General features: G+C 43.6%; 1 protein-coding gene across 2 annotated transcripts in view; it reads left to right on the top strand.

Moving 5' to 3' along the window:
• CPT1B (carnitine palmitoyltransferase 1B) overlaps positions 1-14,371 on the top strand; it is a 76,733-nt gene that overhangs the window by 30,007 nt on the left and 32,355 nt on the right. For both annotated transcript variants that reach the window (XM_040343149.1, XM_040343150.1), the window contains exons 6-9: positions 517-654; positions 4,373-4,450; positions 6,058-6,165; positions 9,248-9,332. In XM_040343149.1, coding sequence (XP_040199083.1) covers positions 517-654; positions 4,373-4,450; positions 6,058-6,165; positions 9,248-9,332 — 409 coding nt within the window. The remainder of the gene's footprint in view (positions 1-516; positions 655-4,372; positions 4,451-6,057; positions 6,166-9,247; positions 9,333-14,371) is intronic.

Raw genomic sequence — 14,371 nt, forward strand, 5'->3', positions numbered from 1 at the left:
AGGCGGTATTTAGGTGCTATTTTTAGCGCTAAACCACCTGAAAAACTCCTCAGTCTTAAAGGGACCTTAGAAAGTTGAGACAAACTATTTCCCTCTGAGAGTGGTGCTTACAATGATCTGCTTTTATATATCCATGTAAAACCTATATCCCAAAAGGAAAAAAAGTTTGCTGTAACTGCTTATAAAGTGTTAGTTGGAGTTTGGCTTCAATGTGTTAGTGTATCTAAATTTGCTAGTATATATGCTGTCCATATGTGCCCCCTGTTCTCCTCCATCCAGAGTGGGGGCACTCTAATACATGAGGTGTGTTACTGGCCAGATCACCAGGTGAAAACAGAGGGAAAGAAGCCTAAGAATAGAAAACAAATGCAGCCACGACATCTAATACTACAATATATTTAATTTATGGCTTTGGGTTTAATACTGCTTTAGTGTATTTTCCCGTTTTCATATACTTTTTATGCTTTGTTACCTTTCCATGACCTTGCTACTAATTACTGACTGGTGCTTTTGCAGTACTTGCAGTCCGTGCAACCATTGATGGATGAGGAAAAGTTCAGTGGCATGAAAAGCTTGGCTCATGACTTCCAGAAAGATCTTGGTCGAAAGTTACAGAAATACCTGCATCTCAAGTCCTGGTGGGCAACAAATTATGTAGGTGCAGTACATATTTAATTCATGCTCAATGGCTTTAACAACTTTCTAGGTTTTGATAAAGAGGGACACCTTTTTTAGCAGAAAGTATGTGGGCATAGGACACACCTACTGTACATGGACCATTAAAGGAAAAGTCCAGCCTGAGCTTGTTTGGGTCACAGGCGTGCAATTCGTATTGCACTCCTTTTCCTTTATACTGGCTGTATATGCAATATAGACTGGATTAAAGATTTATTGTTGCATAATGTTTTTGGCATAATGCATTTTTTTAAAAGACCAAAAAACAAAGACAAATTAGAAGGAAAAAGGGATTTGGTTCCAAAAGATGGAATGTCCCTCCAAATCAAGGACAGTTGGGAGCTATGACTTAAAATGCATTTAAAGTGTATATTACCCTAAATATTGTTTTTAGTGTGCGTTCACGCATGTATTTTATAAAGAAGCTGATCTGTGTTTGTGTGATTAGTTTTGCATCCTTTGGCTAGCCATTCAGAGGTACAGGTCACTGTGTAAACACACAGCATGCCTGTATGGGGTAGTTTGTTCAGCCATCACACCGGGCCCTGACCAATCACAGCCTGCCTCTGGCACATTCCCCTGTCAATCAGAGCCTACATCTTGCCTCAGGCTGAACAGTCTAAGGAACACAGGCATTTTGGGCCAGATTCACGTAGAATCGCGGCGGCGTAACGTATCGTAGATACGTTACACCGCCGCAAGTTTTCATCCAAGTGCCTGATTCACGAAGCACTTGCGATGAAAACTACGCCCGCGGCCTCCGGCGCAAGGCGGGCCAATTCAAATGGGCGTGTGCCATTTAAATTAGGCGCGCTCCCGCGCCGGACCTACTGCGCATGCTCCATTTCGCAATTCCCGTCGTGCTTTGCGCGCCATGACGTCATTTTTTCGAACAGCGACGCGCGTAGCGTACTTCCGTATTCCCGGACGTGTTACGCAAACGACGTTAAATTTTTAATTTCGATGCGGGAACGACGGCCATACTTTAGACAGCAATACGATTGCTGACTAAAGTTAGGGCACCCAAAACGAAGACTAAATTTGCGACGGGAAACTAGACTAGCGGCGACGTAGCGAACGCGAAAATCCGTTGTGGATCGCCGTAACTCCTAATTTGCATACCCGAGGCTGGTTTACGACGCAAACTCCCCCCAGCGGCGGCCGCGGTACTGCATCCTAAGATCCGACAGTGTAAAACAATTACACCTGTCGGATCTTATGGATATCTATGCGTAACTGATTCTATGAATCAGTCGCATAGATAGAAACAGAGATACGACGGCGTATCAGGAGAAACGCCGTCGTATCCCCTTTGTGAATCTGGCCCATTGTGTGTCTGCATGGTGTCCTGTAACCCCACCCCCACTATCAGAAAGAAGAGCTGCATTGTCACATGATACAAACTTTTAACCTTGTAAAAAAGGTAAGCGATCATTCCTGAAACTAGGCAAAAACAGTTATTATACCTTTCTAGTTATATCTGTATTAGAAAGTGTCTTAAAACATTGTATGGTCACAACTATATTAATACAGTATGTATAGTAAATGTTAAATAACAAAAAAAAAAGGGCGGTTAGGTATTAGACGCCTTCCACACTGAAGGAGCTTTTCAGGCGTTTTAGCGCTAAAAATTGCGCCTGTAAAGTGCCTGAAAATCGCTTTTCAAGCTTCACCCGTGTAAAAGCGATTCGGCAGCACCGCAGCACAGGTACTTCTAACGTTTTGTTCGCCCGCTAGCGCCCTGCTAGCAGCCGAAAAGTACCGCTAAAACAAAAGGGAAACACCATTAGCTGACGCAGTGCCACCCCAGTGTGAAAGGGGTGTTAATCAATAATACAGTCAACTGTTGTTATTTAAAGTTGCTCTACTGTTAGTCTACTTGTATTTAAAATATAAAAAAATGTCTTATACAGTACTTGTAGCTGTATTTTTTATTTAAGTTTGAATTTTTCTGTTTCCAGTTAGGCTGGGTTCACATTAGTGCAAATTGGATGTAGGTTTCCACTCATCCAATTCGCATGTCAGGAGATTGTGACCGGCTCTCTATGGAGCTGGTTCACACACCTCCGGGGCGGCTGTGGAGCGGATTTTACAGGAGACCTGTGCGTCTTTGACTTTTATTTCAGGGCCGAATTCAGGCAAAAATTTGCACCAAACTCTTGCTGCGAAACGCACGTAGTTTAGATGTGAAAAATAGTATCTATAAATTACTTTTCATTTATTAAGAACGCTGTTTTTGATAACTGTTGGTACAGGTGTACTATGAAAAACTTTTACAGGTGCATTATGTGTCAGAAAAGGGCAACTTAACAGTGTAAATGCAATTCATGGTATACTCTTAGGGCTAGATTCATGTACGAGATACGACGGCGTATCTCCAGATATGCAGTCGTATCTCTGAGTTGCGGCGTCGTATCTATGCGCCTGATTCTTAGAATCAGTTATGCATAGATTTGACTAAGATCCGACCGGCGTAAGTCTCTTACGCCGTCGTATCTTAGTTGCAATTTTACGCTGGCCGCTAGGTGGCGCTTCCATCGATTTACGCAAGGAATATGCTAATTAGGTAGATACGTCGATTCACAAACGTACGTACGCCCGGCGTATTTTTTTACGTCGTTTACGTTAGGCTTTTTCCAGCGTAAGGTTACTCCTGCTATATGAGGCGTATGCAATGTTAAGTATAGACGTCGTTCCCGCGTCGAATTTTTAAATTTTTACGTCGTTTGCACAAGTCGTTCGCAAAAAGGGCTGTACGTAAATTACGTTCACGTCTAAAGCACTGACGATTTGCGGCGTAATTTCGAGCATGCGCACTGGGATTCTTTCACAAACGGCGCATGCGCCGTTCGGAAAAAACGTCAAATACGTGGGGTCATGTTTTATTTACATAAAACACGTCCACCTCTTCAGAATTTGAATTCGGCGCGCTTACGCCAGCAGATTTACGCTACGCCGCCGCAACTTACGGAGCAAGTGCTTTGTGAATACTGCACTTGCCTCTCTAAATTGCGGCGGCATAGCGTAAATACCATACGCTACGCCCGCACAACATTACACAGGGCTATCTGGATCTAGCCCTTAGTTTATGGTCAGTTTTACAAAGCATAAATATGGGTTTCAGAGTCTAATATTTGCATTTATTCATACTGAACACACATTTGATGGCACTGCCAATGGTCTTTGGTCATAGCTTTGCCCAGCCTATTGCATTAGGGCATGCACCCCAAAGCTCAAACACACATGCATGTGTGTGTGTATATATATATATATATATATAGTATATACAGCAAGTAAAATAAGTACTGAACACATCACATGTAAAAAGCTCACAGTGCAGTCTTCCCTCCTGTGCTAGGGGGTGGTATGCGGTGCCACTCTGCATGTTGGATGCTACATTACTCCTTTCTGTGCTGGAACACAGAGTTCTAGCGTCCGACACCCCACTGCCTCTCTAGGGTAATCAGAGTGTGCCCGGGCACACCGGCACACCCCGTGCGCATTTCTTTTGGTACACTGGTTGTGTGTTATAAACTGATTTAAAGTGTATGTTCAACCAAAACCTATTCGTGGTTATAAAAAGAGTGAGGAAAAGTTAGAACCCCTAGGTTACCTTTGAGTTATAATGGAATATATCATAACTTATTGTATAATGAAAACATTTATTCTATAGTACATTTTTTTAACTATTTTTCAGGTCAGCGACTGGTGGGAAGAGTACATCTACTTGCGTGGTCGAGGACCAATTATGGTGAACAGCAACTATTATGCTATGGTGAGATCAACATTTTTCCTTTTTCCATGGTTAAAGGAGTTGTAAAAACTTTTTTTTTTTTTTTTTATCCTAATGCATTCTATGCATTAAAATAAAAAGCCTTCTGTGTGCAGCAGTCCCCCTCAGCCCCCCTAACACTTACCTGAGGTCCCACTCTGTCTAGCGATGTCCACAAGTTCCTCGGCCATCTGAGATTCTCCTTCCTGATTGGCTGAGACACAGCATCAGCGCCATTGGCTCCCACTGCTGTCAATCAAAATCAGATAGCCAATCAGAGGAGAGAGGGGCTGGGGCAGGGCCGGGTCGGGGCTCCTTGTCTGAATGGACGCAGGGAGCAGTGACTCAGCTCTGGTGCCCCCCATAGCAAGCTGCTTGCCATGGGGGCACTGGCTAGGAGAGCAGAAGAGGGACCTGAGACGAGGAGAATCTGGGCTGCTCTGTGCAAATCCACTGAAAAAGAGCAGGTGAGTATAACATGTTTATTATTTTTATGGAAAAAAACTGAGCCTTTACAATCCCTTTAAGGGGGTTGTAAACCCTCAAGGCCCCCCTGTACTTACCTGAGCCCCGTAATTCCCACGATGAGAACGAGCACACCAGCTCCGGCCGGTGTCTCATGTCCAGATTGGATAGATTGATAGCATTGCAGCCATTGGCCCCCCCTGTCAATAAAACCCAATGACGTCGGGGGGGGGGGGCAGGGCCAAGTCCTGCTGTCTGTGTCAATAGCGTGCCCGCACGGGTGTCCCAGAAGAGGAGGATCGGGGCCACTCTGCAAAACCAACTGCACAGAGGAGGTAAGTGTGATATGCTGGTTTTAAAAAAAACAAGGGTTTAGTAACCCTTTAAGACTCCTTTCACACTGGGGTGCTTTTCAGGCGCTTTTGCGCTAAAAATAGCACCTGTAAATTGCTTACCATTTATCTCAATGGAAGCTTTCACACTGGGGCGGTGCAAAAAGTTCTGCAAGCAGCATCTTTGGGGCATGTTTGGAGCGCTTTAAAAAGTGCTTCAAAATGCCCCTGTACATTGAAATGCATGGGAAGGTCACAATGTCACGTGACCTTAAAAAAAGTGCACTGCTAACAGCCACAAAAACTGCGAAATATAGCGCAGCAAAAGCATCTCAAAAATGCCTGACGTTTTATGGGCAGTTTTTTGGCGCCTCAGTGTGTAAAAGGGGTGGTGTAAATACAGAAGTAACAATCACCAGTGCAGCCCATCAGTGCCCATCAGTGCAGCCTCATCAGTGTACATCAATGAAGGAGAAAAATTAACTGTTTGCAAAATTTTATAACAAAATATAAAAATATATTATTATTTTTTTTTTTTTTAATCGGTCTTTTACATTTTTTTTAAACAAGAAATAAAAACCGCAGAGGTGATCAAATACCACCAAAAGAAAGCTCTATTTGTGGGAAAAAAAAATTATTTTGGGTACAGTGTTGTATGACTGCGCAATTGTCATTCAAATTGCGACAGCGCTAAAAGCTGAAAATTGGTCTGGGCAGGAGGGGGGTTTAAGTGCCCAGTAAGCAAGTGGTTAAGTAGTACAATGTTTTTACATCCTTGTCTAACCTTCTGACATGATTACATTTTCATTTTAGGATTTCCTAACTGTGAGTCCGACCACTGTCCAAGCAGCAAGAGCAGGAAATGCCATCCATGCAATGCTACTATACCGAAGAAAGCTTGAAAGGGGCCTGATACCTCCTGTGAGTGTATTTAGTGAGCGATGCATCAGTGATACGACAACATGTAATGTATAATGCTCTGTCCAGTAAGACAATGAGATATTCACTATCAAGTGTATAATATTAAGTCATGTCTAACAAGCAAAATCGTGGAGATTTGTAATAGCTACAATATATAGTCTTATGCAAAGAACCTTGATTTGTTGAATAGATAGTAGAGTGAGGCAGGACCGAACTGCGAATAAAAAACTTCTTGTTCATAAAATCGAAAATCATGCATTTTAAAGCACATTTGAAAAGTGTATTATATATAGATAAGACAGATATAAAAGCACATGGGGCTTTATATATATATATATATATATATATATATATATATATATATAAGAGCACATTCCAGGTAAAAGTGCGGACATGTCAGAGGCTGCAGACATGGTACAGGAGGAGATGTTAGAGGCTGTGGACTTGGTACAAGAGATGCAGAGGCTGGGGACAGGCCCGGACTGGGACAAAAAATAGGCCCGGGCCTTTTAGTCTGAGAAGCCCAGGGGGGCGCGGCGGTTAATGATGGGATGTGGGGTTCCAGCACCTTGTACCTCTGGACCCCTTTACATTACACAGCACCTTGCACCTCTGGACCCTTTTACATTGCACAGCACCCTGCACCTCTGGACCCCTTTACATTACATAGCACCGCACCTCTGGACCCCTTTACAATACACAGCCCCCCACAGTTTGTTACACAGACACCCCCTAACAGTTCTGGACTCCCTGCATGTTACACAGACCTCCCTACAGTACAGACCCCCTCCCTACAGTACAGACCACCTCCCTACAGTACAGACCCAATCCCTACAGTGCAGACCCCCCTACAGTACAGACTCCCTTTACAATACAGACCCCCTCTACAATACAGATCCCCCCTACATTACAGCCCCCCTCTACAATACAGACCATACAGACCCCCCCCATACATTACAGAGACGTGATCTGCCCGCAGGCCCACCGGCATTTGCCTGGTATGCCCTATGGCTAGTCCGGACCTGGCTCTGGATATAGTACAAGAGATGTCAGAGGCTGCAGACATGGTACAGGAATTTTATGTAGTTTATAGAAACATGAAGATGACACCTAAAAACAGGGCTGCTGTTATAAATCACGGGACCCCATACAGCCTACCTGATAGGGACCCCCCCTCCCTCCTGGCTGAAAGTGACTGAGGACATAGATTATCAGTCCCTTTCTATGCAGCCTCAGCTGCACAGATTAATGAATTGGAAGCACTCTGAGTCTTCTTGCTCATTCACAAACTGAAGCATAATAGACACAGTATGTTAGATGTGGGGACAGCTGGGAAGTGGTGGACAATTTATTTACAAGCGCATTTAGTTACAAGGGGTTAAGGAATTGCGGTGAGTGCAGTTTTGGAGGGGGAGCATGAGTGGCACCATTACTTTGCTACAAGAGCACAGTTTACTTTGCACTTAAAGGGACACTAAAGGCAGATTTTTTTTTTATTCTTTAAATAACAAACATGTTATACTTACCTCCACTGTGCAGCTCGTTTTGCACAGAGTGTCCCCGAATCCGGTCTTCTGGGGTCCCTCGGCGGCTGTCTCGGCTCCTCCTCGCAAAAGCTTTCCACCTTCATGGGAGCAAGCTTGCATGGTGGAAAGCTTTTGCGGGAGCGCTCCCGTGATACAGCGGCGGGCATAGCCGCCGACTGTATCACTCGGCCCCGCCCCCGGCGCGCGGCATCATCGGATGTGATTGACAGCAGTGCCAGCTAATGGCTGCGCTGCTATCAATCCGTCCAGCCTAGCCAATCAACGGCCAGGCTGGGAACCGAAGAAGATCACAAGGACGCACGCGGGACTTTCGAGGGGTGAGGTAAGTAAAACGGGGGTTCGGGGGGGGCTGGTACAGTCGGATGTTTTTTCACCTTAATGCATAGGATGCATTAAGGTGAAAAAACATTTACCTTTACAACCCCTTTAATCAAGGACTTTTTTTTATTAAAAGACTGATGGAATATTTTTTTTTCATTTAATAAGGACTTTACTGATATTGTTTTAATTTATTTATGTGGAAGGTGTTTTGTAGTTCCTGAACATGCACTTTATATTTATGTACAGAACACATATTTTTTTTTCCTTGTCAAATTTTTTTATTGAATTTTAACACTTAGCATACATAAGTACATGTGGTGGCAGCAAAAGAAAATATCACAAATATGGTAATAATATTGAGTTGTAGTTCCAACATAAACTAAAAGTAGTTTAACAATTTCAGCATAGATCTTACATCATACATTGTATAAGAAAGGATAAAACCAACTTAGACCCGGTTAATATAATATGATCTCAGATTATAAAAAAAAGGTTTTATTATTATCAAGAGTATCGTTTTTAAATAAAAAAAATAAAACAATTTATTATAGAATCTAAAAGCTTATACTACATATTCGAACTATGTACCATTGGTGTAATAATAACCAAGGAAATTAAAGTTCTGCCACCAGAACTATATAAAGAGTAAATTGAAAGAGAAGAGAGAGAATGGGGGGGAAATGTAGAAGAGAGAAAGAAGATCAAAGAGAAAGTAATCTTAGGTAGGAGGAAAAATAGATAGGGACAGAGAACATTTTGATGCAGTCTATGATTTTTGCCTTTTGTTTTTTCTTTGACTTATATTTTAGAATTTTAATAGAGATGTTTTGTAGTATGATGCCATTTAAAGGATTTTGTGAGTGTTGATGTAGGTCGCTTTTCAACAGTCATTGGAACATTTGAAGTACTGTATATATGGTATTTTAATTCACATGAAGAGAGGGGGAGCCGCATTGTAGTACTGGCACTTATTTTGCATAATTTTATTGTTATTTTTTTATATCCACCATATTGGAAACAGAATAGGAAGGAGAGGTTAGGTAAAGCTACGCCATAATTCATCCAATGTAATTTCTTATGTATATATACCCTGAAGTGTATATTACTTGGTGACAGCAGCTGCCCACAAATCACACTCTCCCATATTCCTCTATAGTCCATTGCGCAGGAACAGGTATTATTTATTATGCTAATGTTGATTCCTTTGTGACCAGGTCATGGCTCTTGGCATTGTTCCCATGTGCTCCTATCAGATTGAGAGGATGTTTAACACTTCACGGATTCCAGGAGTGGAGACTGGTGAGTGTGTTATAGAACAGTACAAATTAAATATAACAGAAGATCACATTGCACACAACTGAAAAAGTGCAAATCCAGGACATAACACTGCATACAGGATACATTTCAATTCATTGCATCACTCGTTTTCAGTTGGCAAATCCAGTGTGATTTAGGATTGCCACTTGTTCGAGATTCACCCGGACAGTCCAGGTTTTGAATCACGTGTCCGAGTTTCAGGCGGACTGAAATCCGAACACATTATTCAGACTGGGCTGTGGCTCCTCAAGTAACTAAGATAGTCACACGCAAATCTGTTGCCACCCGGAAGCTACGGGCAGCTGTCTGGGGGCAGGTTCGGCATCACTGGGGGCAGGGTGATGCTTTTACCAAGATCAATTTGGCCACACCCACTGTTTGCTGCAGCACGCTATGTGCACCACGTTACTGCTCTCCTTGGGGCACCCAAAGGTGTTCAAGGATGCTAAAGTGTTTGGGTTTGGCTTGAAGAAAAGGTGGCAACCCTAGTGTGATTTCCCCAGCATCCTGAAATCCAGGGGAAGGGAAGATCTTTTAAAGGGATTTTGTAAGTATAGAAATATGGGAGTTGCTATTGCGAAATTGTTTAAAAGTCGTTGTTATCCATATATTTTGTCCAAAACTTGGCGAGCCACTGATCTCAAACAAGCATGTGCTTACACACCTCTCATACACATTCTTTTTTTTCCTTTTTTTTTTCTCCATAATACATTTTATTGAAGATGGAAAACATTACAAACAGAATAACAAATACACTTTGTTGGTTCCCTATCCAATAGGGTGTGATTGAACAGCAAGAGAAAAAAGGGGGAGGGAAAGGGGGAATTGGAAGAAGGAAAGGGAAGGGAGGAGGAGAAAAGGGGGGAAAAGGAAAGGGGGGAAAAACCGGGGGAGGGTAAGAGGGGAGAGGGGGGGCAGGGAAGGGGGAAAGCAAAAAGGGGGGTAGAAAGGAAGGGGGGGGGGCTGTGGAATAGGATGACACACCTGACCAATCCATTCAGTTTGTATCAAATCAGACAGGTTCTTGTCCTACATAGCTGATGTGAGAGCTAAAAGAGATTGTACAATCATATTGTATAGGGTGTAGGTGGAAGTTAGTATTGTAATTAAGAAGGTGTGGTCCAGAGTGGTGAACACACCCTATCACGCCCTCTTCTGTAATGCAACAAGGAAGTCAAAGCTTCTGGGAGATGATCTACAGGAAGTTAATGCTGATAGAATATACAGGAAGTGATGGAATCTGAAAATCCTTTTAAAAACTCAAATAAACTGACAGGATTTTAAACCTCTGGGCAAACTCCTCACAGGACCCCGACGCCCGCATTGACCACTTGGAAGGATTAGGTCTGCAGCAACTGGTATGCGGGCCCACACATGTTTCAGGTCACACGCTCGATCTTATCTTTCAACAAGATTTGGATATTACTGTAACATACTGGGAAATGAGCCCCTTCCATGGACAGATCACCATGCAATCAAATTAAAAATTACTATAAACGCTCTCTTAAAGAAACCAACAAACCCGTTAACAACACACTGGACATGATCCCAGAAGAAGCTCCACTCGGAACTCTTCAAAACTACATTATGAAATAAAATTAAAACAATAGAACAACGTCAAACAGCAGCGGAAACACTCAACTCCATCAACAAAGCTCTACTACAGACAGCAGACATAGTAGCTCCAAAACGCAGAACGCTCATCCACAAAAACAACTCCGATTGGTTCAACAACGAGCTCACATTGTTGAAGCAAGAACGGAGAAGAGCAGAAGCAGCCTGGAGAAGAAGCTCAACAGAGGAAAACCACACAATTTACAAACTAATTACTATTAAAGAAATCTTTAAAGCAAAAAAAGATCACTTCTCTAATATCCTCGCTAAAGCCTGTAACCGTCCCCGCAAACTCTTTAACTTAGTCGCTCAGACCATTAACCCAGCCTGCCTAGAGGCTCCGAATTTTGAATCACAAGAATTTTGCAATGAATTATCGGATTATTTCATTAACAAAATTGAAAAAATCTGTGAAACTATTCAGCAAAAGAGAACCTCCACCGACTCCCCTGTAAATCAAAAAGCCAACATTTACACAAATATGCCGCAATCAATTAAATTCAGACTAAAGTCCATCTCCATCGACACCACCAAAAACATCATTGGAACCCTGCGAGACAGCACAGCGCCTAAAGATATCATCCCCACTAAACTGTTGAAAGAATGTGCCGATATTGTGGCACAGGCTATCACGCACCTCATAAACCAATCGTTTAAGGAAGGCATGGTGCCGACTCCGCTGAAACAAGGCGTAATTAAACCCATTCTAAAAAAAAAACACCCTCGACCCCAAAGACCCTAACCATCGTCGACCTATAACAGGCCTAAACATTCTCTCCAAGGTAATGGAGAAAGCAGTAGTGCAACAGCTACAACATCATTTAGACACCCACAAACTACTGGATCCACTTCAATCGGGTTTCCGTCCTGGTCACGGAACAGAAACAGCACTTCTCAAAATATGGGATGACGCTCTCGAAGCAGCAGACGAAGGAGAATCTTGTCTTCTGGTACTGTTGGACCTGAGCGCAGCTTTTGATACAGTAGACCACAAATTGTTGCTGACTCGCCTAGCTGAAGTAGCTAGAGTGGCAGACTCTGATCTACGTTGGTTCTCCTCCTTTCTGGAAAATCGATCACAGATAGTGAAACTAGGTCCTTTCACTTCTGAAAAACGTACCGTGTCATGCGGAGTCCCTCAGGGGTCACCCTTGTCGCCGTACTATTCAATATCTATCTCCGCCCTCTCCTCGAAATCATCAGTAACCAGAATTTACTCTACCATTCCTACGCGGATGACACCCAACTCTACTTTCGCATCAGCAATAAAAATGATCATTATCTCAGACTAGAGAAATGCCTTACTCTGATAGAAAATTGGATGACGGAGAGTTACCTTAAACTCAATGGGCCAGATTCAGGAACGTTTTACGCCGGCGTATCTATTGATACGCCGCGTAAGTTAAAAGATGCGCCGTCGTATCTATGTGCGGTATTCTTAAAACAAGTTACGCCTGAATTTTGGCTTAATACGACCGACGTAAGTCTCCTACGCCGTCGTATCTTAGGTGCATATTTACGCTGGCCGCTAGGGGGCGCTTCCGTTGATTTACACGTCGAATATGCAAATGAGCAAGATACGCTGATTCACAAACGGCGCATTACTATACGCTATTTACGTAAGGCGTACGGCCGGCGTAACTTTACCCCTCATAAAGCAGGGGTAAGTCATGTTAACGTATGGATGTCGGAACACCCGTCGAAATTTACGTTGTTTACGTAAGTCGTACGTGAATAGGGCTGTGCGTAAGTTACGTTTACGTCGTAGGCAGTGTTCGACATGTCTTAGGGATTCTAGCTGATGTGATTTTGAGCATGCCCACTGGGATACGTCCACGGACAGCGCATGCACCATTCGTTCGGCCCCTAATTTGCATGGGGTCACGGCTCATTGTAATACAACATGCCCACTGCCTTGATAATTTGAATTAGGTGGGCTTACGCCGGCCTATTTACGCTACGCCGCCGTAACTTAGGGCGCAAGTTCTTTCTGAATACGGTACTCGCCTTTCTAAGTTATGGCGGCGTAGCGTATATGAGATGCGCTACGCCCGCCAGTCTAAAAATACGCCAGTCTTTTTGAATCTGGCCCATAGGCTCAAAAACAGAACACGCCAACCGAAAGAGACTTGCCATGACTACATGGACACCACCGCCCATTTTTGGACAAACGGTCACCCCTAGCACCAAAGTCAAAAGTCTCGGAATCACTTTTGACTCCGACATGACAATGGATGCACAAATAAGTTTAGTAGTCAGCGGATCCCACTATCTGCTGCGCCTGCTACGTAGACTCATTCCCTTTATCCCAAAAGAAGACATAGCAGTCGTGGTGGGAACGATAATCAACTCCAGACTCGACTATGCAAACACCCTTTACCTCAGACTCCCAAAGTACCAAATTGCTCGTCTACAAGTCATCCATAATACGGCGGCATGACTTGTAACAGGAAAAAAACACTGGGAATCAGTCTCCCCTCCCTTAGATCCCTTCATTGGTTGCCGTAAAAGACAGAACGTTTTACCAACCAGCATCCGAACGGAAGTGAATGACCAGGCCTTCAGAAAAAAACTCAAAACCCATCTATTCTGAAGGCAAAATATAGTAGGAAATGGATACCAAGCGCCCAGAGGCGATTCAGTTCGCAAGTGTTGCGCTATACAAGTTTCTCACTCACTCACTATAAGATAAATTAGAGAAAAGCACATTGGGATGGCTGGGCCAAAAGTGGCATTGGAAAATGCTTATATTCATTATAGGATGTGAAATTCTGCCTGAAAAGTTAAACATATCCTTTAACCACTTCCCGCCTGCCATATAACAAAATGATTGCCGCAAAGTGGTTAAGTTATTCTGACTGGACGTCATAAACTGCTAGTGTGTGCCCGCGGGGCGCGCAGCCTGGTGATCGGTGGTGTGGTACTGTATGTCGGTCTGACACACCGCATCTCCGATCCTGGTAAAGAGCCTCTGATGTAGGCTCTTTACCATATGATCAGCTGTGCCCAATCACAGCTGATCACAGTGTAAACAGGAAGAGCCGTTTATCGGCTTTTCCTCTACTCACACTGACAGACACAAGTAAAGGAAATCGGATCATCTGCTCTCCTGATGGGGGTCTGCGCTGATAATTACCACATTTATTATCAGTACAGACCCATCGAGGAGGCCCACTGGAGACTTCCAGGGATGCCCACTGGAAACCACCAGGTGAGCCCACCAGGTATGCCAATCAGTGGCAATCAGTGCCCATTAGGATGGCACTCTGTGCTCATTAGTGATTGCCTGTCAGTGCCGCCCGATTAGTGCTGCCTATCAGTGCCTTTCATGAGTGCCCATCAGTGCCGCCTATAAGTGCCCACCAGTGCCACCTATGTTTGCCCATCAGTGCCACCTATCAGTGCCC

Source organism: Rana temporaria, chromosome 3 (assembly GCF_905171775.1).
Source record: "Rana temporaria chromosome 3, aRanTem1.1, whole genome shotgun sequence".
NCBI lineage: Eukaryota > Metazoa > Chordata > Amphibia > Anura > Ranidae > Rana > Rana temporaria.